This window comes from Crocuta crocuta, unplaced genomic scaffold (assembly GCF_008692635.1).
Source record: "Crocuta crocuta isolate KB4526 unplaced genomic scaffold, BGI_CrCroc_1.0 scaffold28, whole genome shotgun sequence".
Taxonomy (NCBI): Eukaryota; Metazoa; Chordata; class Mammalia; order Carnivora; family Hyaenidae; genus Crocuta; species Crocuta crocuta.
The window spans coordinates 9,681,054-9,707,501 of NW_027533256.1; the positions used below are offsets into that span (position 1 = coordinate 9,681,054).

Here is a 26,448-nt window from a genome sequence, read left to right on the forward strand (position 1 = left end):
GGTTCTGTGCTGCGGGCACGCGGCCAGCTGAGCCAAGGCCCCGGGAGGATGGACGTCCGTCCGCACTCTCTGCAGCAGCTCTTCCATCCAGAACAAAAGGGCAAAGGCCTGGGATCAGGCGCCAGGGAGTTTCATGCACACCCCTGACCTCGCCAGTGCTGTGGCGGGGTTAAAAAAGCAAAATGCAAAGCCGCTGCTGCCGGAATCACAGGCAAAGAACACTGGAAACAGCTGGTCAGAGGCATTCTTCGTAGTGAGGATTCCAATTCAGCTTTTCTGAAGGGACCTAATTCTCTGGGTTGACAAGTAAGCCCACGTCGGGTTCCAGATTTTGTGTCGAGTTAGGTTGAGAGTGACCCTGATTTCTAGAGCTACATGTGAATTATAAAATACTAGTTACACAAAGTATTTTAGATGCACTGATTATGCTGCAAGGCACGTTGGGACCAAATGCTGTAACCTTTCCAAATCTATCGTTTTGTTTTATGTGCCACGGGTATTCCCTAAATATGGTTCTCAGACCACTTGTACTGGGGAAACACCCTGGGCCCCAATAAAGTACAAATGTTTTGCTCATTTCCTAAGTGCAATAATGGGATTCTCGGTGGGGAGCCCAGAATCAGGGTTACTAACACCCCCTCCCCAGGAGATCTTTATGTATCTGATGACTAATGGGGCTCCCATTGTCACAGCTGCCAGTGACCTACCCTAGGGATGCCCTGGGTGTCTCCAGACTTCTCCCCCATCGTAGGGCCCAGGGCCCGGGTCATGGGGCAGTTCCCAGGGACATGGGGTAAAACAGTTGTTTTCTCTATGGCTTTGCTCTGTGTGGAGTAAGTCGCTTTCATCTCTTTGCTAACAAATGGGCATTCCCTGAATGAAAGGCTGAGGGAGAGAGCTGGGGATTGTTTTGCTAGGAGAGGGTCATTAAATAAAAACACAGCTACAAAGCCTGCCCAAGAAAAGGCAGGGAATACAAAGAATCGCTGTTGGAGATCACAGGATCTGAGAAAGAAAATATTTCAATCCTAATGGCCTACCTGGGTGCCACCTTCTGGTTTGCAAATAATAATCACTATTACGATTACATTTTTCTAAGAGAGCAAGTGCTTAACTGGCTATTGGAAGAGGTGGGTTTAGATCCTAGTGTCTGCCCCCTCATTGGGCAAGATCTCCTTCCATCACATCTGTTAGTTAACTAAAGGAGATGGGACGCCCCCAAGGCACACACATGTCCCTAGATCTGCTTGACAAGGTGATTTATCATCAGTCAATGCCATGCCTTCACAAAATAGTCATCTCTCACCATTTTCTGATCACCTTCTGACATTAACCAATTTTTCACTGACCAAAGGCTCTGCCTAAAAACTCACCAAGTACCTGCTTCCGCTGCTTTTGGCCATAATCCCCACCTGTTTTGTGATGATAATTTCTGCGAAGCTTCCTAACCCCAAGTAAGACAAGGTTTCTCAGCCTCAGCATTCTTGACATTTGGGGCCAGATAATTCCTTGTTTTGGGGAGCTGACCTATGCCTTGTTACCGTGTTTAGCAGCCTCCCTGGTCTCTCCCCAACAGATGCCAGTGGCACCAAAATGCTAGTTGTGGCAACCAAAAATGTATCCAGACATTGGCAAATAGGCCCTGGAGGGGCAAAACCACCTCCTGCTAGGAAACACCGCTCCCAGGCTCAAACCTGAGCGCATCGGAGTCACCCAGACGACTTGTGAAAACCTCGATCCCTGGGCACCACCCCTAATGTTTCCGATCTTGTAAGCGAGAGTAAAGCCCCACAGTGCACAATTGTATCAGGCTCCCCGGTGATGCTGATGCTGATGCTGCTGGTCTGGGACGCTGGGATCACCTGGAGAGCTTTTAACAAGTTCCAGCTCAAACAGAATCTCTAGAGATGGCGGTTCAGGCATCAGTGCTTTTCAGGCTCCCCAGCGGGTTCTAACATGGGTTGAAAATCACTTGCTTACGGTTCTCAGACTTTCCAGAATCCCCAACCATGTATGAAACCCGAGGTCAAACTCTGTCACAGTAGGTGTCCATTTCATTTTTACATTACTTGAAGAGCCCTCCCCAAAATCACCTAGCAGTAGGAATTCTGGAGCAAAAACAAAACAAATAACCCCAAATTATACAGACTGGAGTTTTCACCTCTACTCTTTCAAAACTCACGGGCTAATACCTCCAGGCATTCCCACTCTACTCTTTAGTAAATTTAGGATAAGAAAACAACTTGATGTCACAGCACAACTAAGTTAGGGCCCCTTTGTTAGCTAAAGTGCAACAGGAAGTTACTCAGCAGAAGGGAGGAGGGGAAGAGCCAAAAGCAGGGAAGGAGTGAGTTTTGTTTCGCAGAACTAACAGTTCCAGCCAAGGAGGTGCCCAACTAGATGTTTTCAGCTGAGAGCCCCTTCCTAGATGTGTCCTTAATGACAGCCCCTAACGTGAGCCAGTCAGAGCCAGACTGGAGCTGAGGACCTGCACAGAAGCCCCGCTAGCTGACCTGAGGTTACCTTTAGCTCTTTGTACTAATCTCTCCACTTATGGGTGGAGTTTTCCGCCAGTTTTTGAACATATGATGTATGCTCTAGCAAGTTGACATGGTGGGCATGCACAATTGAACCAAAATCGCCTATAGAAGCTCCCTGCTCCGCCCTCTAATGCACTGAATAAAAGCTTCCTGTACTAACCCCACAGAAAGATTGTGCTTTGAGAGCTATCTCCCTGTCTCCTTACTTGCCACAAGTAATAAAATGTCCTTTGCTTTCAATATTTCCATGGGCTGTGTTCAATTTGGTGTACCCCAAGTGGTAACCTCCCTGCCCCCCGAGTGTGGTTACACTTTCTTCCCATTCTATTCCTTTCCTATTACCTAAAATCAAGGGGCATCTTATAATAAAGAAATGTGCCAGGTCTACCTTCAAAAAATGCCCAGGTCTCTTTCTTTTTCTCAAAGGATGAATCTTCAGAAGGTTTGAGGGAAATCACTGTAAGACAAAAAAGAAGTGGCATAGCATGAAGTACATTAGCATATGGCCCCGGCCCACATTGTAACCCAAAATATGCCATATGGTATGTATGGCACTTACATTTATGAAGTAATTCTTCCATTTGCAAAACCACATTTAATTATCACAACTCACACATTAAGGAGAGGTGCAATGACTCAATAACAGTGGAGCCACCAGTGGGGGGAAATTAGGTTATCATTGTTTAAAAGCCAATAAATGGCAAAGTTGGGACTTGGTATGGTAGAAGTCCACTTGCCCCACTTACTAGCAAAATAAAGAATTTCCCAGTGGGAATTCCAAGAACCAAAACGATTTTAGTAGACATCTTTCTCTTTTATTTTTTTAATGTTTATTTGTGAGAGAGAGACAGCAGGAGTGGGGAAGAGGCAGAGAGAGAGGGAGACACAGAATCCGAAGCAGGTTCCAGGCTCTGAGCCGGCAGCACAGAGCCCAACACGGGGCTCGAACCCACAAACCATGAGATCATGACCTGAGCTGAAGCTGGATGCTTAACTGACTGAGCCACCCAGGTGCGCCTAGCGGACATCTTTCTAAAGTATAGTACACTTGCTGGGATGAGCACTGGGTGTTGTATGTAAGCCAGTTTGACAAGAAATTATATTAAAAGATTATTTTTAAAAATAAAAAATAAAAATAAATCATAGTGCACTTGCCTGGGTACCACTAGATAGAGGAGCCTGAAGTCATCTGATGACTCAGGGTCTGTGCTCTGAGCTCCATTCCATGAGAGACAGTCACACACACACTTTGTCTGCCCCGTTCAGGGATTATGTTTCCCCTGTAGAGTTGTGGAATGGTGTTCAGTGACTGACCGATGTCTCATTTACTGACTGCCTACCATGTGCCAAGCACCTTGTTGCTCTTGTAGCTGCATGTTATCATATTTAACTTAATTCCCTCTAGTGACCCTGGAAGATAAATACCATTTCTAAATTATTTTGTACACTTTTAGTCACTGGGTGATCACCGAACTTGCTGTGCCTGCTTTCAACAGTCAGGGAAACAGAACTGAGCTACACAGTATAAGACCTTAAGCATCACACTAAAGAGGCTGGAACTATGGGAAAGTTCCATGCATAATAGTATTAAAATTACAGATAAAAATATAAAAATTAACCTGACCAAAAAAAAAAAAAATGTCAAGGAATGAAATTACTGTCTGATAGAACTTTCTGGGACATTGGAAATGTTTTACGTCCATTCTGTACATGTAGTAGCCACTGGCCACCTGTGGTTACTGAGAATGTGACACGTGGCTAGTCTGTGTGGACCTGAAAAATTGAATTTTTAATTTTATTTAAATTTAAATTTTAAAAATGTTTTTAAGTTTATTTATTTATTTTGAAAGAAAGTGCGCTAAGCTGGGGAGGGGCAGAGAGAGAGGGAGAAAGAGAATCCCAAGCAGGTTCCAAACAGCACTGTCAGCGCAGAGCCTGACATGGAGCTCCAGCCCACGAACTGTGAGATCATGACCTGAACTGAGATCAAGACTGGATGCTTAAGCGACTGAGCCACCCAGGAATTAAATTTAAATTTAAATAAGCCGCATGCGGTCAGTGGCTGGAACACTGAAAAATATTAGAGAAGAGCATCTAGGACTTGAATAGAAAGAGGAGTTTGGAATGGAGACTGAATCCGTATGAAAGATAAGGTATATGGCAGAGATCATCTGAAACTTTACCTCTATTTATTACCCCTCCCAATAACTTTTGCATTATGTTGTCATATATTTCAATCTGAATTTTCTAACTTTTCACTTCTCTAGGTCTTGTACTGGGCATTTCCTATAGATCATTTTGAAAATCACCAATCCCCTTCATCTGTGTATAACCTGCTGTTAAACCCATATGTTAATTTTTTTTGAGAGAGAGAGAAAGCACGCGTGCACGTGAGCGAGTGCAAATGGGAAAGGGGCAGAGGAAGAGGAAGAAAGAGAATCTTAAGCAGGCTCCATGCCCAGCACCGAGAACTAGCTCATGATCATGAGATCATGATCTGAGCCAAAGTCAAGAGTCAAACCCTTAACCAACTGAACCACTCAGGCACCCTTATTAATTACTTTTTATATTTAATTAATTTAAATGGTTTTTTTTTTTTTATTTCTAGGAGAGATAGAGAGAGACAGCGTGAGCAGGGGAGGGTCAGAGAGAGAGGGAGTCACAGACTGAAACAGGCTCCAGGCTCTGAGCTGGCAGCCAGCACAGAGCCCGACACGGGGCTCGAATCCACGAACCGCGAGATCATGACCTAAGCGAAAGTCGGACGCTTAACCGACTAAGCCACCCAGGTGCCCCTATATTTAATTAATTTAATTCATTTTTATACATCCCAGCTCTCAGATGAATTTCCCCAGCTTGTCACCTAATTTCTGAACCATATTAATCATATTATGTCAAGGCACATACCTGATACCTTTATATCTGCATCACCCATAGACTTGTTTCTGTTATCTGTTTTTGCTTTTGATCCTGTCCCTTACTATGTCTGATAATTTTTTCACTGAATGTCAGATATTGTATATGGAAAAGCATGGAGATGTAAGGTAAAATATTATTTTCTGGGGCGCCTGGCTGGCTCTGTTAGTAGAGTGTGTGACTCTTGATCTCAGGATTATAGGTTTGAGCCCCGCATTGGGTATAGAGATTACTTAAAAAATAAAATCTTAAAAACTATTTCTTTTTAAATTTTGCTGGTAACAAGTTAGAATAACGGAATGAACATCTAATCCAATCAGGACTTTAACTGCCTACAGTCTGGGGAAGTTTTTTCTGTTTTCAGGTTTTATATGGTCTGGACTATCTCTGGTTTGCCCTAACTTGAGGGATCCTCAGTGAGAAGCCTACAGAGTACTTACCATGGCCCTTTCACTTGTTAAACTGGAAAAACTGTTTGCTTCCTAAGCATCCTGATGGATACTTTCTGCATAGCTTCTCTGAACTAGTGCTTAAGTATGTTTAAGTTAAGTATGTTAAGTTAACATACCATTAAGTATGTTAAGTGTTTCCAACAATTGGGATCACTAACTACTCTTCTCTATGCTCTATTTATCTAGGCAGGCCTTCAGAGAACATTAGGATAGCTGAAACATGCATGTGCATATATAATTATGTAATACAAATGTATTTATTAAATTAAACATGTAATTAGGATGGCTGAAATGCAGATTATTTTTCAGCTTTCGAATTTTTCTCGGAAGGCAGGCTTTGGTCTGCTATAAGCCAAGTCTGCCACAACTGAAGAACTCTCCCATTAGAACCTAAATTCCTTAAAACCAGAAACTGTATCTCCTACCTCTCTATCCCCATCATTTGGTAGACTGCCTGGCAGCAGATAAGTGCCTAGTAAATAAATGGAAAATCCATTTCTTTCTGACTGCCCCTCAAGCAATGAACTCTTAGCGTACATCTGGTCTTGCACACGATACTGGGTAAGTCCCATAATTTGTCCATCGTCATTCCTGCTTTATTTCCCCACCCACGGCTGACTGCCAGAGCGATCAGTCAGATTCTTTCCCTAAGAAGTTAAGCTAAGAAATATAGTATATATGGTTGTTGAGGGTGCTGGGGCTGAAAGAGCCTGTGGTCAGCCATGTTGGATAAACAGGCACATGGAATGGAGCAGAGGGCAGAACCCACAAGAGGAAAGTGGAGGTGAAGAGGCTCACAGGGCTGAGGACATGATCTTGCTGGAGCACTAGGTCCCAAGAGGGCTGATAGAATATGGTTGCTATTCTTGCATTCTATGAGCTCCATCGCCTTAAGCTATCCTTACTTCTCTTCTGAATTAGCTTAAATGGGCTTTCAGAGCTTCAACTAATTGAGCCCAGGCTGGGATCAGCATATAAAGGCAACACTGAAAGGAAAAACAGATGATCTCCAAGGAGCTGAGTTTTCAGGAGATCGAGGGTGCCCAACATCATCCAGGGCCTTACCACTCCAAATGTGATCAATGGACCAGCAGTACAGTGTCACCTGGGGGCTTGTCAGAAGTGCAGAATCACAAGGTACCCAGTCCAGACCTACTGGATCAGAATCTGCTTTTAAACCAGATACCTGGGTCAATCATATGCACTTTAAAGTTTGAGATGCACTGGGGCGCCTGGGTGCCTCAGTTGGTTAAGCATCCGATGTCAGCTCAGGTCATTGTCTCACAGTTTGTGGGCTCAAGCCCCACGTCAGTCTCTGTGCTGACAGCTAGCTCAGAACCTGGAGCCTGCTTCACGTTCTGTAGCTCCCTCTCTCTCTGACCCTCCCCTGCTCACACAGCCTCTCTCTCAGAAATAAATAAAAACATTAAAAACATTAAAAATAAATAAATAAAGTTTGAGATGCACTGATACACACCAGGTTGAAAACAATGAGTTGCCATTTGCTGGTTGTGTAAATTTGGGCAAGCTGTTTGATTTCCCAGTGCCTTAGTTTCACAAACAGGGATGGTAAGTGCCCACTCGTAAGGGAGGTGTGAGAGTCAAATGGGTTAAAATATGTGAAGTGTGCCTGAGACCTAGGGAGCCATATTTATCTACAATGATACTAGCTCCATAAGAAAGGGGATTTTTGTCTATTTTATTATTTTATTCACTGTTCCAATTCCTGCACCTAATTCAGCATGGTCCTTTGCCATCAGCCCTTTGTTTCAGTGTGTGAATCTTCAATCGTCCAAATGGTCCACAAGAAAGGGAACTTGTCCTTGTTGCCAAATGTCTACAGCTCAAAAGGGCTGCCACCCTGCTAGCAAAGGCAGGTGCCTTCGGATCACCATTGATTCATTTTTCTTTTTTTTTCTTTTCAGAAACTGTGTGCCCTTGATGTAGTCGATAATAATTGCTTTGCCTTATTTGGGATAAAAGATAACAAGGTCTCCCTAACCAGCTTACAGAGACATGCGTTCAAAGAGCCAACAAACAGATTCTGAGCTGTCAGGGCTCTAAGCAAGGAATTAATAGATGTTCCTCATTTTCCCCCAGTGCAACTGTTTTATGGGAAGATGTGGCAACTTTGTTTGCCTATGATGATCAGCAACTCTGGTCATAACTTTATCTGTTCCTATGAGAAAGAAAAATCTTGGGTCGCCTGGGTGGCTCAGTCTTGATCTTACAGTTGGGCTCTGCACTGGGCATGTAGCCTGCTTGGGATTCTCTTTCCCTCCCCCTCTGCACCCTCACCACAAAAAAAAAATTGAATAAAGAAATAAATAAAAGAACTAAGCTTACACATTAAAAAAAAGAAAAGAAAAGAAAAAAGAAAAAAAAAGGAAAGGAAAAGAAAAGAAAAGAAAAACCTTCACATGGACTCTTCTGGAACTTCAGAAAATTTCCTGAGCTTTTGCCATTAACTATCTGGTTTCAGCCACTAATCCCATGCTATCTCAAAGTGAATTTGATACATGGTCAAGCCATGTGTCTGAGGTGATATGCTGTAAGGAAACATACTGTGGGACAAGGCCAGGCAGACAGAAGGGCTTTGTAATGGACAAGCGATGGATCGGCCGACTACCGGCGCGCCTCCTTCGCGACACAGCTACACACGCGGGTCAGAAATGTGTAACGGCCGCCCTGGACATGCTGAGTGGAAGAGGCCACTGCAGGGTCGATACGGAAGTGGATAAAATACTTCAAGGAAGCGTTTTGCTTGACCAAGGAAAGAGTGGCAAATTTTCCAGCCACAGATGATTCGTGTTGATCGAAGACTTTCAGAAATGCGAATTCTTGATCATAGAGCACTTGTAATGGTTTCCGAGGAATTGAGCTATCAGAAGGCTGCAGCCTTTTAAAAAAGACTCAGCGAATCTATCACTTTCAACTGCGTTTGCCTTACCTGGTGATCCAGTTGGGAAGACAACTGGGGAGACAGCAATATGGAGCTTTTTATACTCAAAGTGCTGGTTCTTCCTAAGCATCAGCTCAGCAGAGCTCAAAGTCCTTACCTTCCGACAACTACTTATGATTGGGGGAGTTTCCAGCCTAATCCCGCAAAGATGAGGAATTCACATGCACTCAGTCAGCCTTTTAACCACTGGGTTGTCTTTTAGGGTCACGATGGGGTGAGACGGGGGCCTTAGGCTCTGTGCTGGGCTTCCAAGGTTGGGAGGAGGAATATACTTCTGTCCCTTCCCTAAAGGGAGCGTGTTACTGCAGTAACCCTCCCTGACCCTCCCTCCACTCCCACATCCACTCACCTCCTACTCCCTAGGCAAGGGGGGTTGGCAGGAGCCCCTGATCCTGGGGAGCTTCTGACACACTGCCTTGCTCTGGGTGAGAGGAACATGGTCAAGCCCCTGCTCGAGGTAGCCTCTATCCTGTCACATGCTCCAAGACTGGGCTTTTAGCAAATCGCTAACGAAGGGATGGACAGTGTATGCCCCCTTGGGAAGTTCTCATGACCCCACCTGCTGGGAGTGACACGAACCCTGCTTCCTGAGGAGTCCCGCCTGTGGCTACTCATGTGCACTCTCCTCTTCAATCCTACCTGCACGATCACTTCCACCCATGAGGTGTGGGTCCTGGGGCCCCCCTGCTGGGCCTGGGAGAGGGTGCCAAGGAAGGTAGCGCAACTGATCAGGAAAGCAAGAGGAAGTCCAAATAATGAAGCCTCAGCACCAAGCCGCTTTTCTCAGTACAGCTTTATCTGGAAGAAAGTGGGCATTTCGATTTCTGTCTCACTCCGAGGCCCATTTATCCATCGGTTTGGGCTCATAGCGGAGAAAAGGAGTAAAGAGGACTCAAAGCAAAGTCGTCAACTGACCTACTGACTGCTTTGTCATTTCGTTGGGACCCCGGTGCCCAGTGGGAACAGCCTGTCTGATTTTCAGGTGAGGTGGTGGCCCCGATGAAAGAGCCGCAGGCTGGCTGGGGGCCTCCACCCAAAACAGTAGAATCAGATGAAATCTAAAAAGGAGCAAGTTGTGAGATTCACTATATCTCGGCCCCTCTGGGAAGAACTGGTTGGAAGTGGCTACAGCATCAAACAGTCCAGAAGAATGTGGCGCAGAGGCACTGAGATGGACTGATCATATCAGCCTTGTGTCTGGAAAAAGCAGGCTGGGAAGAAAGAATCTCAGTCAAGCCCCCTGCGATGAGACCCGTGGGGAAACCATCACTCAAACAGGTGTGAAAACCGAGATCCTTGATTCCTGACTTGGACAGAATATCCTGCCAACTCCCCTGGGGAAGGTGTGTTTCACAGGCTGTGGCAGACTGTGTCCCCTGAGTTTATGCCAAGACACTGTGACAATGGCCTTCAGGCCGGGGTGCCTCCCACCCTCCTCCCTGGTCTCCTGTTCACCGATAATATTGGCATCCTTATCTGGACCTGCATTAAAGCCCGACCCTGTTGTCTGTAGAACAGGTGGCTGATGATTCTAAGGGCCCTGGAAAGGCTCCCTTTCTTCCAAAATGCTTTCTCATCTGCTCATTTGTGTGTCCAGCTCCTTTAACAAAGGATCCTACAATTAAGAAGCTTAAATTGCAACCTTGGGTTACATCCAAAGGAAGGTTCACAGCATACTTCTGATACAGAGAGCCTTCCAGAATGCAGGTGCTGATGGAGAGGAGTGTAGAGAGGGCCCTGGCCCAGCCAGGTACCTGAGGAGGCTTCAGGGAGCAAAAGCAAGGACACAGGAAAGCCCAGCCTGAGCCCGGGAGACACACCTCTGCCTTTCTACTTCCACTACTGGCCGGGCTGGGCTAAAGCATTCTCCCTGGTTACACAGGTTTCAACCACAGAGGCTGTTACCCTCATTTAGGGCCCGAAGACCAAGATTTCTAAAACTTTCAGTGTGCAGTAGAATTAACTGGGGCTCCTGCTAAAATGAACATTCTCAGCCATCGTCCCTGAGCTTCCAACTTGAGAAATCCAGGGAGGGCTTGAATGTGCATGATGAGGGAGCACATCTTTCGGAAAATCCTAAGTCTGGAGGCCCCAGGACTCCACTCAGAGAAGCCTGCCTCACACACTCATAGTAGAGAGGCAGGGACAGAATCCAAGGAGGTGTAAGAGAGGGGATTCGAGTCATGAGGAGACAGACCCTGGGCCTCAATTTCTCGTCTAGTCCAGGGCAGGGTCCAGAGCTTGAAAACCAAAACAATGCCTCTTTGGTTTAATCCAGGGAAAACAAAAATAACTGCAGAAACTAAGGAGTAAGCCTGTCGCATGAATGTTGTTTACAAAAACTCCAAACAGGCCCCTTTAAATAGCATGTCTCAGGGCAAAAGAACAGTTTTCAAGAAAGGTACTTCCTAAGGCACAGGGTGTTCTAACGATAGATAGGTCTCCCCAGGTGGCTGACTCAAACTTGGAAACTGGAGAGAATCTGAGTCAGAGAGACCTTCCTCCAATGATCATGTCATGTTTCACACCCTCCTTCCCTGCAGAGTGTGTTCTCCTTCATCTTGGTCATTATCTGCCACCCCTAGCTGATGGGAAAGCGGCACGGCGACTGGGACTACATCTGTCTTCCTCACATCCTAGAACCCTTCTTGGCCCATTATAAGTCACGGTCTCTTTGAATGAACAAATGAATGGAATAAGCATGACCCCGTGGTGGGTCAAGACCTCCTCTAAAAGGAACTTGGTGCTGGGACCATGACATTGTCACATTCTGGAAGCCTGGGAAGACAGGCCAGGGAGGGACCTGCCCCACCCAGCCGCCTCCCTGCATCCAGAAGCAACAGGCCACCAAGACTGACTTCTCTGCAAAGTTCTGGCCTCAGAGCTACATCCTTTGGGCCCGCCGTGATTCATTCTATGGCCTCTGAGTCCTTAGTTTGTTATAGAATGGAGTCAGGAAGACCCAAGACCTTAAGCAGAAGACGATTCTTTAGTTCACTGGAGTTGAGAGGGGCAGCCATTTAAAGTTTTGGTCCAGGGCATGTAGACCTCACTGATTTGCACCCGGGGGGTGGGGAGTGGCAGGTAGGGGGTAGGAATCCAGACAGCAGACACCACCCTGCCTCAGTTTCCTTAGGCAACATCTTGCACACACCAATAGGAGAGAAAAATCTAAGAGGACCAGAAGAGGTTGGCGATATGAAGTACTCACAAGAAAAGATCCTTAAAGAAAATAAAGATGGGTCAATACTTTTGCTGTAAATTCAACAATGAATATACTCAGTTCACTATCCCTTCTTATTCAATGATGAGATGGTTTCCCAAGGAAAAAACTGTTAAAATGTAGCTGTGTCACCACTATTTGTAACTGGATCAGCGTTCTCAGGGAAGGCCTGTAACCCCAGAGAGACACAGAGACTCTCTCTGTCTCTGTCCTTGGAAGTTGGCAGATTGCTTCACTTCCCCCTTGAGTCTCTAAGATTTGGGCCAAAGGCAGTCTCTCTTGGGGCTCAGACAAAGCCATGTATGTGAATAAGACCTCTGAGTGACCTACAGAGAGCAGTTAATGAGAAACGGAAGAGTCTATTTCAAGCCACCCTTCTTTTGCATCTTCTGTAAAATTCCAAAAAACAAAGCAAACAAAGCAAAAGAGCAAACAAACAAAAAAAAACCCATATTAAATAGACTTCCTATTATGACAAAGCAGTTGGAAAAGAAGGTCGCCTTCTGAGATGGAATCAGCTACAGAATACAAAGGCCGTGTATATATCCCCAAACAGCGGTTAGGAAATACTGACACTCAGGGCTTGGTAAGTAGCCCTCGGTCCAGATACGACTCCAGGACAGGTCTATATATTTTACTACCACCTTCCACTCCAGTTTACCAAAGAGCTTGGGCCACTCATTCATTCTTTCATTAAAAAAAAAAAAAAAAAAAAAAAATCAGCACTGAGTCCTTCTGTGTACCATGCGCCGTGTTAGGTGTGAGGGTACATTGAAGAAGAATCTGGCAGGGTCCCTGGAGTCAAGGTCCCTGGCCAGGTCTACCATGCTAAACTTGGCTCTTACCACTGCCCACCTCTGGCCCTCACCAACCACAAACATGCATCCAATTTCCTCGAGTTGTCTATTCCTCTCTCCCTTGTCTAGCTTTGCTTAGCCTGTTTTGTCCCTCGACATGGCATGGCCCATCGCGATCATAACTCTCCTCGCCCTGTGGCCCAGTGGAATCCTGCATCTTCTAGGTGACCTTCTCATTTCCCCCAAGAATGTACCCTCATCTCTCACCCTTACTCTCATGTCACTGTCACCCTCGTGTACGGCCCATTCACACTCCCTTTTTATTAGCTCTCTCCATAATATCGATCAGATCTGTGCTCCTGTCGACATGTTTCTTCCTCCAGATTGTGAGGCTGGGGCCCTGAAAGGGTGGGGATCAAACCTCTCCACTCGTCCCTCTCTTTAAGGAAGGCACAGTGGTAACAGGCTCGTACATGGGGGCTTGAGAGAGGTTTGTTCAAGTCCTCACTCTCTTAAATTCTTCCAAGACCATGGCAGCTGGGAGGGAAGGTAGGCACACGGAAGAACTGTTTCAAGTGTAGTTTAAGTTACACTCCCATTGTCAGTTTGTTCCCTTTGAGTATCTGGACCTGTTGACACTTTCAACATCATGATGTGTGCTTGCTTAATTAAGCAGTAGCACTAAGTGTTTAGTAAATCTCATTCCTAATTATCTGTTCCATGTCTCTGGAGAAAAAGGAATTATTTAATTTCTTCCACTGAAACTTGAAATACTGGTTGCCTGTGGTTGTACTTCCAGATCCAATCATTAAATTCCATCTAACATTTGGGGTTAAACAGATAAGAAATCACAAATTTGCCCCCAAATACATTTGTATTTGCCCCCAAATACATTTAGGGTAACAGAGTTTCCCATTTGCTTAGCTCATTCCCCACATGTAAAGCTTATTCATATCATCTTAAGGCAAATAGCAATTTGGCTTATTAAAATACGTTTTTTGGGGGTCAGACTGAAATACTGATTAAACTGCAGGAGACAGCCTTTGCAAATTGCTTCTATTATTAGCATTTTCGCTGTTAATGAAGACGCCTCCATCTGAAAGCATGCAGATTCATTTCGGCCCAGAAGACCAGTGTGCTTCTGAGTCTGTCGGTGGCAGAGCTGGGCAAACAAGCCATCGAGGATAACTTTTTATGAAGCCAGGGGAATCAAAGCTACCATCCCTTAAGAAGCCTAAAATGAATTGACCACATGACTCTTTTCAAACGTGGGGGATTCATGCTCACCGGTGGGAGGGGTCTTTGCATGCTGATCCCCGCAAACCGGCCTGTCTCAAAGCTCACCAGACGTTAAGGGCATGTGGCACCCAGGTATGCCCTTCCTGCCCTTGACAGGAAGCCTCACAGACAGACCTTGGGGTTCATCTTGGAAATTCCTCTGTAGGCACCTGAAGAAAATCCAGGCTTAGGCGCTAGTCCAGCCTCTCACCCCTGCCCAGGGCCATCCTTATGGCTGAACTCTACAGGATCGACACACCCTGGGTGGGGGGAGCATACCAGATCAGCGTGCAGGGAGGGCAAGTCTGGGGGCCATGGGGACATCAAGCTGGATGGAGAAGGCACAATAGCAGGGAGACTCCCAAAGTGTGGGAAGCAGAGGCAGCCTAGGGAGGTCAAAGGATAACTAAATAGAGCAGGGGATGAAACACAAGTGCAGGAACCCAGGACACAGGGTAGAGGGAGTAAAAGGCATGTGGAGGGGCTATAGGGACCCTAACATTCCAGTAATGGGAAGGCAGTAGACTTCATACATGGACTGTATGCCTGATGCACAGCGAGTGGCCAGTCAACCCTCAGCGTGGAGAACAAACATAGAGTCAGGTACTCCTGTCTAAAGGGACAGAGTAAGGCAAACTTCTTCAGAAAATATCATTATTTGCAAAAAAAAAAAAAAAAAATTATCACAACTAGCCACACATTACTCTGTGTTAATTTTGGCCCCCTAAAATATCAAATCTTCACCTCATTTCAAAAGCGAGTTTGGAATTTTCACTAAAAAGAATAGTTTGTCTCAGTCTCTAGTATGTATTATGCTCTTTGTTTTTAGGACAGAAATACTTATATTAAACTGATGGACCCAACGCCTTAAAAAGCAAAATTATTAGCTATTTCTTTTGACCCAAGGGTATGGAGAATCAAGAAGGGTGGAAAATCTCTACACTAGTGTATCTAGTCAGAAAACTCTGAACACCCCAAGCATAAATAAGTCACCCCCTTAGAGAAAGACACCTCACTGAGCCTCTCCATCTCCCTACTGGGAGGTGCCCCCAAACCTCTGCTCATACTCTTGTATTTCCATCTTGATTTCCTAGTTCTGTCACCTGCAACCTTTTTATATCTCCACAGTGCTGGGTACAGGGCCCTTGGGACTCCATCTCCCTGCTGCTCCTGGGGTCCGGCAGGACCTTTCGCTGCTATTCGCCTCATCGTATCTCACCTGCAGTGAGGCCCACATCTGCATCTCACCTGCTCATGATGAATGAGCGAGAAGATGCTACCTAGAGATGACTGTCATTGGAGCAGAAGATACAAGGCTCACTGGGCCCCTGGGGACCAAGGTGAATGCACTGGTCCCCACCTAGGACACTGGCTCCTCTGGATTTCCCACAGACCGACCTTCTGGGCTCCGGGCAAAGAGCTGGTGTACCTTCATCCTGTGATGCTGCCTTTCTACTCAGAACATTTTGCCTTTTCCATGCAGGCAATGCACTGGCCTGGAAGACCCCGGACCAACACCACGCCGAACTAGCTCCTTCTGTTTGCCCTAAATGTTGGTGTTTTCTAGAGCTCCACCCCCCACCCCTGCCTTTTGGGATGCTCATGTAGCCCCAAGGTTACAGCTTCCTGACTCGGATATCAGTTCTCACTTGCTGGATGAGACAGGAGCTTCAGCTCCACATACCTGTGTCCCCACCAGGGATGAGTGCAGGATGGGTCCAGGCATCTCGCTCTCCATTCTGAATGTCCCCTGTGGACTAGCTGCGGGCACCATTCTGCTTATTCTACTGGGTTAGGCCTCTGGGGGCCATCCGCCAGCTCTTGCCCATACCCTGGTGATAACTAGAGACTTCTCGTCTGACATCTTCATGCCCCTCTATCCCTACTGCCGAATGTAGTCCTCCATCATTTCAAGCCTGGGTGACGACAAAGTGCTGCCTCCTCAACCTCTAGTCTGTTCCCCCCAAACCCATGCCCTGAGCAGCCAACACAGGGATCTGTCAGGAGACTTAAATGCTTCATGGGTTTTCCAAGGCTTAAAGCAGAGATCCCCCCAAGCTGCCTGATGATAAAAAAAAAAAAACAAAAACAAACACCTAGGCTTCCTGTTAAATCTCCAGATTCCAACCCAGACCTAATAGACTGGAATCCCCTGGGCAGATGCTTGGGAATCTGCATGTTAATAATGGCTCTGGTGATTCTTATCATTAGGCAAGGTTGAGAATAGTCTACAAAATCAAGTGTAAATTCTTTAGTATTCAGTACAAGCCCCTCCACCCTCAGCCCTGCCTGCCTCCCTTAACCAAGGTTATCACCCCTACCCCAGCTCAGACTCCAGCCGTCCTGACACACATACTGAGATGGCACTTCCTTCTAGTTCCTGCCCTGCAGAAATGGCACTGCCTTATTCCTCATCCTTAGAGGCTCTGCTAGGTGTTGAAATAATACCCTGTGCACACCTTGATCATTGCACACACACCGTAACATCATATCTGCCACCGCTCCAGACAGATCCTCCCATGTTTACCCAAGGGTCCAGCACAGTAAGATCCTGGTACAGAGCAGGTGCTCAGTAAAATGCCCACCGAGAGAAGGGCTAAATCAATGCCCCCCGCAGGCTGAACACTGTACTCAACGTGTTATTTTCTGATGCAATTTGTTCACTAAGCCCAGCAAAGCTTCCTCGGCTGAACTGATCACATCTCTGGAGGCTGCCACTCATTTCCTTATCAGGTTTGCCCCTCTTCTCTAGTTTGAATCGATCTTTCTGGAAATGAGGTTCCCAAAACAGACCACTGTAGTCCCCATTAGTCTCACCAGTGCGGTACACACGACACAACCTCCTTCCTTCCTGGGGACACCAGCCCAATTTGTACGTGGATGGAAATAACACCAGCTGTTCGTGCTGCCCTATCACATTGCAGACACATGCCTAATTCACTGCCACTGTCACCAAGGTCCCTTCACAACAGCCTCTTAGCCTCCCGTTGACGATCCAACAGCGCCTGCGATACTTTTTCCCCAGATGTGTTGCTCTGCCATTTTCCAAATTGAATCTTATTCTGTTATTTCCTGCCTGTATTTCTTACCTCTCTGGATTCATTTTTGTTATGTTTTTACTCTTCGCTGACATTAAAAAACATTTCGCAATTTTGTGTTTTCTGTAAAGTTCATTAGGGTGATGTGTGCTCCTTTTTCAATGTCACTGATTAAACAATGAAATGCAACGTTGATTTCAAGAAACCCTCTTGGTTTCTACTGGAAACTTCTCCAGAGGGTCCCAATGACATGTGTCACTTAGTACGTTTTGATCCATTTTCTTTGCAGGCAGGGCTTCTTGCTTGGCAAAATGCTCATACAGCCCAAGCAATTGAGTAATCTGCACAACGTTCTTTACCTTTCCTTCTACCTCCGTGTAATAAAAATAACATTGACAAGTTCACCTGCTATGACAGTTTCTCTAAGATAAGCTGAGCGTGATTCCACTGTCATCCAAAGGGTCACACATTTTCAATTTTATCATACTTTTCAATGTCATATAGTGCTGTGCCTCCATTTTCATTATTTATCGTATCGTGTTGTACCACACAGCACCCACAGCCCCGCAGTCAGAAGCCCCTCCCACAGTCTCATACATATGTGCTTTGCAGATATCTCCAATGTATGACTTCCCTACTCTTCAAAATCCCCATTTTCCATCACATTTTAATAAAATGTATAGTTATGGGGCGTCTAAGTGGCTCAGTCGGTTAAGCATCTGACTTTGGCTCAGGTCATGATCTCACAGCCTGTGAGTTTGAGTCCCGTGTCGGGCTCTGTGCTGACAGCTCAGAGCCTAGAGCCTGCTTCAGATCCTGCACCTCCCTCTCTCTCTGCTCCTCCCCGGCTCATGCTCTGTCTCTCTCTCTCCTTCAAAGATAAGTAAACATTAAAATTTTTAAAAATAAATAAATAAAATAATATGCGTAGTTAAAACATAAAATGGCAAATTATGCTTTGCCTCAAATTAATACAACTTACATTTTTTTAGCCAACTTACAGAGATGTCTTCAGGAAAAAAGAAAGCCAAGAAAAATTCATATGTTAGTGCAGATTTTTTTCCCAATAACTTGTTACTTATTTTTTTACAACATATACATGCTCAAGGACTTACTCCAAATTTGGGGAAACAAAATATATAGAGCAAAGTAAAGTAAATTACAATTCAGATATTGGGTAAAGTTGGTTATTTGGTTTGGTCTTGTTTTTTTTTTCGTTTTTTTTTTTTAAAATTTTGTATGACATTTATAGAGCGTTTTATAAGCATATGGATAATGAGCTGGACTTTGTAAGGAGCCACCACCTTAGGGATGCAGCATGGATGTAATAGGCTCACACAGAATTCCCTGAACACCCCTTCTAACTCCATCCCTTTTTCTCCCCTTCAAAAGATCAGATCAAAGCATCAGTGATATGGACTGACAGATGATAACACTTGACTCCACTATCATATATATAAACAATTTAAAGATGCTAGACTTTGGGGCACATGGGTGGCTCAGTCGGTTCAGCATCTGGCTTCGGCTCAGGTCATGGTCTCACATTTCCTGAGTTCAAGCTCCATGTAGGGCTCTGTGCTCACAGCTCAGAGCCCGGAACCTGCTTCAGAATCTGTGTCTCCCTCTCTCTCTCCCCCTCTCCCCCTCGCGCTTTGTCTGTCTCTATCTCTTTCTCAAAAATAAAAAAAACATTTTAAAAAAATGTTTAAAGATGCTAGATGTTAATCGAAGTTCATGAAAATTTAGTTGTGGTACTGCATTAATATCCATGGGCTACATTTATTCAACAACTTAGCAAGTGGGCTTTCCCAGTAATAACCTCTTCAACCGAAGGCCCGCTGATCACATGTCTGTCCCTTTCCTCCTCAGAGAGAACATCTGACCTTTCTTAAGTGGTGACCATTCACAGGTAAGAAAGAACTCCAGTTAAAGAAAAGTGAGATGTCCAGTTAAAGAAAAGTGACCCAATGCTAGAGGCATGCCAAGTGCCTTGGAGACAAGGATTCTGAGGCCCCTGTCTGGAAGAGCATATGTTGGGATGAAGTTGCCCTAGGCCCTAATCTCCTTGCAATTTCCCTATTTCAAAATGAAGGCTCTTTGAGTATCTGCTTGCCCATTGGTAGCTTTCCTTTCTGAGCCACCACCTGTTTTACAGAACACGAACTTGCAGGAAACCTCAGCACCCTCTGATAATCCATTTCTCTAGCCCACCTTGCAGGTGCTACACTGAATCAGGAAGCCAGAAGCCACGAACTTGAAATGAGTGGCAACTTACAACCAGTTTGCTCCTGCAAAGACCAGACCAGACTAGTCAGAGCCAGTGCGGCCCACAGCCCTGACCTCTCACCTTTTCCCCTCTTTATAATGCTAAAAATCACACCCAAGAATAGAGATGGAACAGGCAAATAAAACCTACTGTGTGTGAAGGAGCATGTTCTGTCCACTGCACCTGCACATTTCCCCACCTTTACATGCTTAGACATGGCTCCTTTCCTGCCTCAGCCACTCTAAATTCTTTCCCCGCCACTGCTCAGGGAGCATCCTGGTGTCCCTCTTTCTAAGGCTGTCTGCCTCGTGCCCAGGCATGAGCTTGCAGCAAACGCTATCTATGCCATCCTTGGCCTCGCATCTGCTTCTTCCTGGGAGTCAGAGAACCCTGAAGTCAGTAACACCTTGATTTAAAAAAAAAAAAAAGTAGGAAAGTAGGTTTTAAAACTTTAGGCCATTTCTGACAAGCTTCTAGAATGGATTAATTATTATTATTATTATTAATTATTATTATTAAGACTTTTTAGACTGGTTTTAGGTTCAGAGCAAAATTGAGGGGAGGGTACAGAGATTTTCCAGACACCCCCAACCCCTACGCATACACAGCCTCCTCCACTGTCAATGCCCTCTCCCCACCAGAGGAATACATTTGTTACAACAGATGACCCTATAATGACACATAATAACCACCCAGAGTCTATTGTTTACCTTACGGTTCACCCTTGGTACGGTATGTTCTATGGGTTTGGACAAATTAATGACAGGTATCCACCATTATAGTACCATACAGAATGTTTTCATTGCTATAAAAATCCCCTGTGCTGTACCTATTCATCCCTCCCTCCCAACCCCTGGCAACCATTAATCTTTTTACTATCTCCGTATTTTTGCCTTTTCTGGAATGTCGTATGGTCAGAATCATACAGTATGCAGCTTTTCAGACTGCCTTCATTCACTGTGTAACATGCATTTAAGGTTCCTCCAGGTCTTCATGGCCTGATAGGTCATTTCTTTAGAATGGATTTTTAAAAGGGTTTTAAGAAATTTAAAAAGGAAAAGGTAAATTACTAAGACACATTGTCAGGCAAATCCCAATGGCTTTTCTGAAAGGCTTTCTAGTAGGGATGGTGAAAAATAGTCACAGATACCTCAATGCTGTTTTTTTAGTAGAGCAACTGACAGTCACTAGCAGTGGCCATGTGGGCTAGATGGGAAAATATGGTCAAGAAAAAAGCCCAATGGTAAAATTAAAACTCCCAGCACCGTCAACAAGAAGAGTACAGGTAGAGGACTCCCTAAGGGCCAATGCAGTAAGGTCACCAAAAATAAAGAGATATCAACTTGCAGACATCCTTGAGAAGTAACTGAAAAAGTCTCTATCTGAGAAAATAAGATAACTTATTATGTTGCCAAATACAAGTCAACAACCTTTCTATAAATCAGCATTATCCAATGTAAAAGAGGTGCATGTGTGTGCATGTGGGGAGAAGGGACAGATCCCACTTACAAGCAGGCAATACCGAGAAATAAACATGAAAAAAATTTTCAAGACTCACATTAAGACATCTTTACTTATATTGATTATAAAGAAATCAGCCTGCATGTCTGAAAGAACACAGCAGTGTCTGGATAGGAACATTTAAAATCATAAAGACATATAAGATGTACATACCCACCCCAAGTAATTTATAAAGTCAGTTAAATCCCAATAAAATCAAACCCCAACATAATTTCTACAAAACTAAGGAAGAGCAGCTGAAGAAAAAACAAAATGAGACTGGGCAAGACATTTATTTTAAAACTAATGAGGGGCAGCTGGGTGGCCCAGTTGGTTAGGCGTCTGACTTCGGCTCAGGTCATGATCTCACGGTTCGTGGGTTCGAGCCCCACATGGGGTTCTGTGCTGACAGCTCAGAGCCTGGAGCCTGTTTCAGATTCTGTGTCTCCCTCTCTCTCTGATCCTCCCCTGCTCACGCTGTCTCTTTCTCTCAGAAATAAATAAAACATTAAAAAAATTTTTTTTAACTAATCAGACTTGCCCTATTCTCTAATAATTAAAATCATGCTGTATTTGGTGAGGTATAGAGTTTACATTTAAATGTAGGAATTTAACTCATGAAAATGTAACTTTTCGAAACAGGGAAATTTTATCTGTTCAATAGATAACGTAGGGAACAACAAGATAGCCATTTTAAAACAAAAAGTAAGTTAACTATTCCACACCATATACAAAAATGGATTCCAAAGAGATAAAGGAGTAAAATTTTCTTTTAATCCTTTAAAAATATTAAAGAAAAGTATAGAAAATGTTTATAAGCTTGAAGTGGGAAATACCTTCCTAGATAATATAGGAAACCAAGGTACCATGTGCAATTTATTGAATAAATTACATCTCAATAAAAAATATGACTGAAACGGTTCAGTGTCAAGTTTGGCTCAGGTCATATCTCACGGTTTGTGAGTTTGAGCTCTGTGTCGGGCTCTGTGCTGACAGCTCAGAGCCTGGAACCTACTTCAGATTCTGTGTCTCCCTCTCTCTCTGCCCCTCCCCTGCTCATGCTCTGTCTCTCTCTCTCGAAAATAAATAAACACTTAAAAAATATATGACTGAAAAAAGGAATATCTAAAGGGAAAAAATGGCAAATCTAACGACATACATAACTGAAAATGTAAAATATCTATATGGAATAAAAACCCATAAACACAGTTAAGATCAAATAACACATTGGAAAAAAAAATATATATATATATGTATGAAAAAGACAGCAACCAAAAAACAGGTAAAGGTTATAGACAGGTAGTTGACCAAAGAAATCTTTTTAAACAGTCAATAAACATATAATGAGATGTTCAACCTCACTACCTCACTAATAATTGAATACAATAATTGAAATTAAGTTGTATTGAATATAATAATCAAAATTAAAACAACAATGAAATATTATTTTTCCCATTATAGTGATAAATAATGAAAAAGATTAATAATATCCATTGGTAATGGGGCTTCAGAGAAATAGACTATTGTGCAATGAGAGAATATAAATTTCCAAAATCTTTTTGGAGAGCATACAGGCATTGTCTACTAAAGATTTAAATATGTGCAGCCTTAGGCCCAGCAACTCTCTTTCCAGAAATCTAACCAACAGAAACACTTGAAAATGTGTAGAAGGATGTTCACTGAAGCATTTGGTGTGTTAATGAAAAATTGCAACTTTCTTAAGACTTCAGCACTAGGGAAATGATGGCATGCAGTTTGGTGTTGTCTGGCTACGTAATACCAGTTACAAGGAAGTATGAATACTGTCATCAACAATGCTTGTAAAGCATGAAGTATAGTGTTGTTAGAAAACATGTGTGTCGATGTGCACTGAATGCCCGCAGAAGAGGGACTTGAAAGATGTAAACCACACAATTGCCAATGATGACTTCCGGGATGGCAGTGAAACTGGGGATATGATGGTATAAGATAGATCTCTGTGTGCTAGCATACGCAAAGAAGTCCTGATGAAAGAGGAAGGATGGACAAAGGCCTCAAATACCATGTATGATTGGAATAGGCCAAGGGACAGAGAGGTGACTTCTCCAGAGAAGATGACATTATCAAGTCATGCCTTCTTCAAAGTCATCCATGGCAAGAAAGGCTATCAAAATGCATTTCATTAATTCATCAAGTACTTATTAAGGGTCAACTGTATACCGAGCATTCAAAGTCATTATCATCATCATCATCATCTCTGAAAAGTCTATATTACATAGCCCAATCCATGGGAAAAAGGCATGTTCACTGCTGGTGGGTATATAGATTCATAACTACTCTAGAGGTCAATTCACCTCCTTAAATCGTATCAATTTAAGTTATACCAATCGTTAAATTGAGCATACCTTTGGACCCAGCAATCTTATTTCCAAGACTTTATTCTAAGGGCAAGGACATTTGTGGAGATTTACGGACAGTAATTTTGAACCACTTAACTGTCCAATAACAGTAACTGAAAAGATAAACTGTAGTACATCCATATCATGGAAAACTATCCTGCCATTAAAATTATGTGATGGAAACATAATTAACAACATGGGAGAATGTGCACACCCCAGTAACATGAGAAAAGCCTGTCAGAAAGGAGTACTTACAGTATGAGTGGAATTCGGTTTTAATTTTTATTTGCGTAAAAATGACTGTAAGGATTTACGCTGAAATGTTAAGTTATGCCTGGGTTCAGATATTATAAGTCATTTTTATCTTCTTTAAATGCTTTCAGTAATTCTTCATGTTCTTCATGTTTAGTAGTTCTCTAATTGAACTATATTATTATTGCAATAGAAAACAACCAACGTGTGGAAATCAGGGTAAAACCCTGTGACGCTTGCTCTGACCAGAAGCCATCCCCTCAATATACAGCATGAATCAACCTCCTTTTGCAACAGTGAGATGAGAAGATACTACGCATCAACTTTTCTTTCTGGGAGTTTACAGTGTAAGACAAGCAATTTTATTCTCACATTAAGAGTATGCAAGGGGCACTTGGGTGGCTCAGTCCGTTAAGCGTCTGACTTTGGCTCAGGTCATGATATCACAGTCTGTGAGTTTGAGCCCCGCACCGGGCTTTGTGCTGACAGCTCAGAGCCTGAAGCCTGCTTTGGATTCTGTGTCTCCCTCGCTCCCTGCCCCTCCCCCATTCAGGCTCTGTCTCTGTCTCTCTCTCTCTCTCTCTCGAAAATAAATAAGCATTTTTTAAAAAAGAGTATGCAAGAAGGAGATGCAATAGTCCATGGTCAAGGAAGGGCAGTGGGGAGGGGTAGTGTTGAAAACATTCCCAAGAAAACTTCCCTTCTCCTGGGAATGGCTTGAGAAGCCTATGGGAAGGAGGAAAGCAAAGCGAGTATATTAGAAAAGAAAGGATATGGGGCCCAGTAGAGGAAAGGTACTCACTCCAAAACACTTCTGAGAATTCCTATTCAGTTTTATAACACAAAATATGTGCCCACAGAAATTTTCATTGTGTTTGTTTTGTTCTGGTTTTCCATATAACAATTATTAACATGAGGTGAAGATTTAAGAAAACAAGGCCCCTGGAAATGAGCAATGGAAAGGGCCTGGGGAAAGGCACCCCAGGAGACTGGAGCCACGGGCCCGTCCCCCGCCTTGCCCAGGGAGGACAGAGAGCCAAACTTCCGCACACTCGCCTCCAGCCTGGGGCAGACATGTTCCAACCCAAACAAGCCAGTCTGCTTTCAGGTCATTTATTTGGAGTTACCTTTCCTTAATCCTCCTGATCCCCTTGAAGCCTATGGGGAATATTCTAGAAGGTATGGTCATCACTTCCTAAGGTTTCTAATCTTCCTGTCAGAAAACCACAGCCCTGCTCAGAGACTGAGACGACGTGAGGAGCGGGAGGCTCTGAGGCAGAGCAGACACAGCAAGGGAGGCCCAGCTCTGCTGTGAGATTAAAACCACTTCCAGATGAGCCATCAGAGGATGTGTGTGAGGTGGGGGGGTGGTGAGCATGAGACAGAGAGACAGTGGAAAGAGAAGGAAGAAAAGAGTAAGGGAAGGGAAGGAGAGGGAAGAGGGGAAGAACAGGAGATGGAAAGGGAAGGAGAGGAAGAAGAGAAAGAAGGTTCTGAGAGAGAGCAGGAAGGGGAGGAAGGGAAGGGAGGGCAGACAGTGGGAGGTGGGGGAGAAGAAGAAGTGGGGAAAGGTTTGTATTTTCAGTGAAACCTTAAGAACTACCTCAGGTTTGGGGAGCAATCACCTACACAAACACTCTAGAAGAAACCCAGCTTCACTCACTGAAAGTAGATTCACATTAAATAATGAACTAGATGATCACACTTGAATACAGGAAATCTTTACATCCATTCTAATTGGCACAGAGTCGTTACTGCCAAGAGATGTAGCGTACAATTCCAGAATATACCGTGACATAAAAATAAAAAGGATGTGTGTGAGACTTCATGTTTCAGAGCCAAGTGGACTCCCTCCTCAGCCTTTGGTTATCTGATATTTTTCTGTTTTCCGTGCCAAAAGATATATTTATGCTAATAGTCATTTGTTTTCTCGAATGAATATGCTTAGGGAGAAAAAAGTGAACATTTCAGATCATACATCATTCTGTGCTTAAGAACATTATAATGAGCAAACTCCAAAGGCAAATAAAGTTGTAGTAAACACTATCTACATAAATTATCTATTTTAACATGCCCCTTATTCATATAGGATATTAAAAATACTCTTTCTCCTCATCAAAAAAAAAAAAACCTTTTTACAACTGAGTTGTATCCCTTTATAAAAGCTTATCAAAACAGCATCACTATTGCCTTTAACATTACATTACGTGTATATAATAAAATTAGATTCCTTCTCACACTTGGGACCATCAGCTTTACTTTGTGATCCTCTTTATCATGTACCAGACCAAACTCAAGTTCAAAGCAATCAAAAATGCAATATTCAGCACACAACAGCGAGTCTTATTAAAACTGTGGAACGTTTGTGGTTTGAAAAAATAACCCTCAAATATGGTGCTTGGGAGTCTAGATGTTCCTGGACACAACCCGTGCTTCCTATCTTTCTGCAGGAAGGGAGGGCTATCTTTGGTCCTTTGCCTGCTTTTGGATGGATTTCTCAGTGCGATGTTGCCTGTGGCTTGGAATAGTTCCTCGGGGCAGCAGATCAGAGCCACCAACCTGCCCTGCTCTGAGGCCTGGACAGCGACAACAGGACCTCCCAATGCACGCCTCCTCCCACAGATGCCCAGCACTCTCTAACCAAAGCAAGCAAGTCTGCACAGACCTGAGCTAGGGGCGTAGCACACACACAGCCAGTTCAACCTTTCAGCCATGAGGGTTTTGCTCAGGGTTAGGTTGGGCAGCATGAGGCCAGGCCCTTGCTCCCTTCTCTCCTTACTTCCATGTTAGCCACAGTGTCTAAGGAAAGATCTATGCTCATCCCCACAGCCTGGTTCACACGGCCG

General features: G+C 44.2%; 1 protein-coding gene across 1 annotated transcript in view; it reads right to left on the minus strand.

Moving 5' to 3' along the window:
* Positions 1 to 26,448, minus strand: part of VSTM4 (V-set and transmembrane domain containing 4) — a 110,230-nt gene that overhangs the window by 68,028 nt on the left and 15,754 nt on the right. The window contains exon 3 of the mRNA XM_077746462.1: positions 2,929 to 2,997. Coding sequence (XP_077602588.1) covers positions 2,929 to 2,997 — 69 coding nt within the window. The remainder of the gene's footprint in view (positions 1 to 2,928; positions 2,998 to 26,448) is intronic.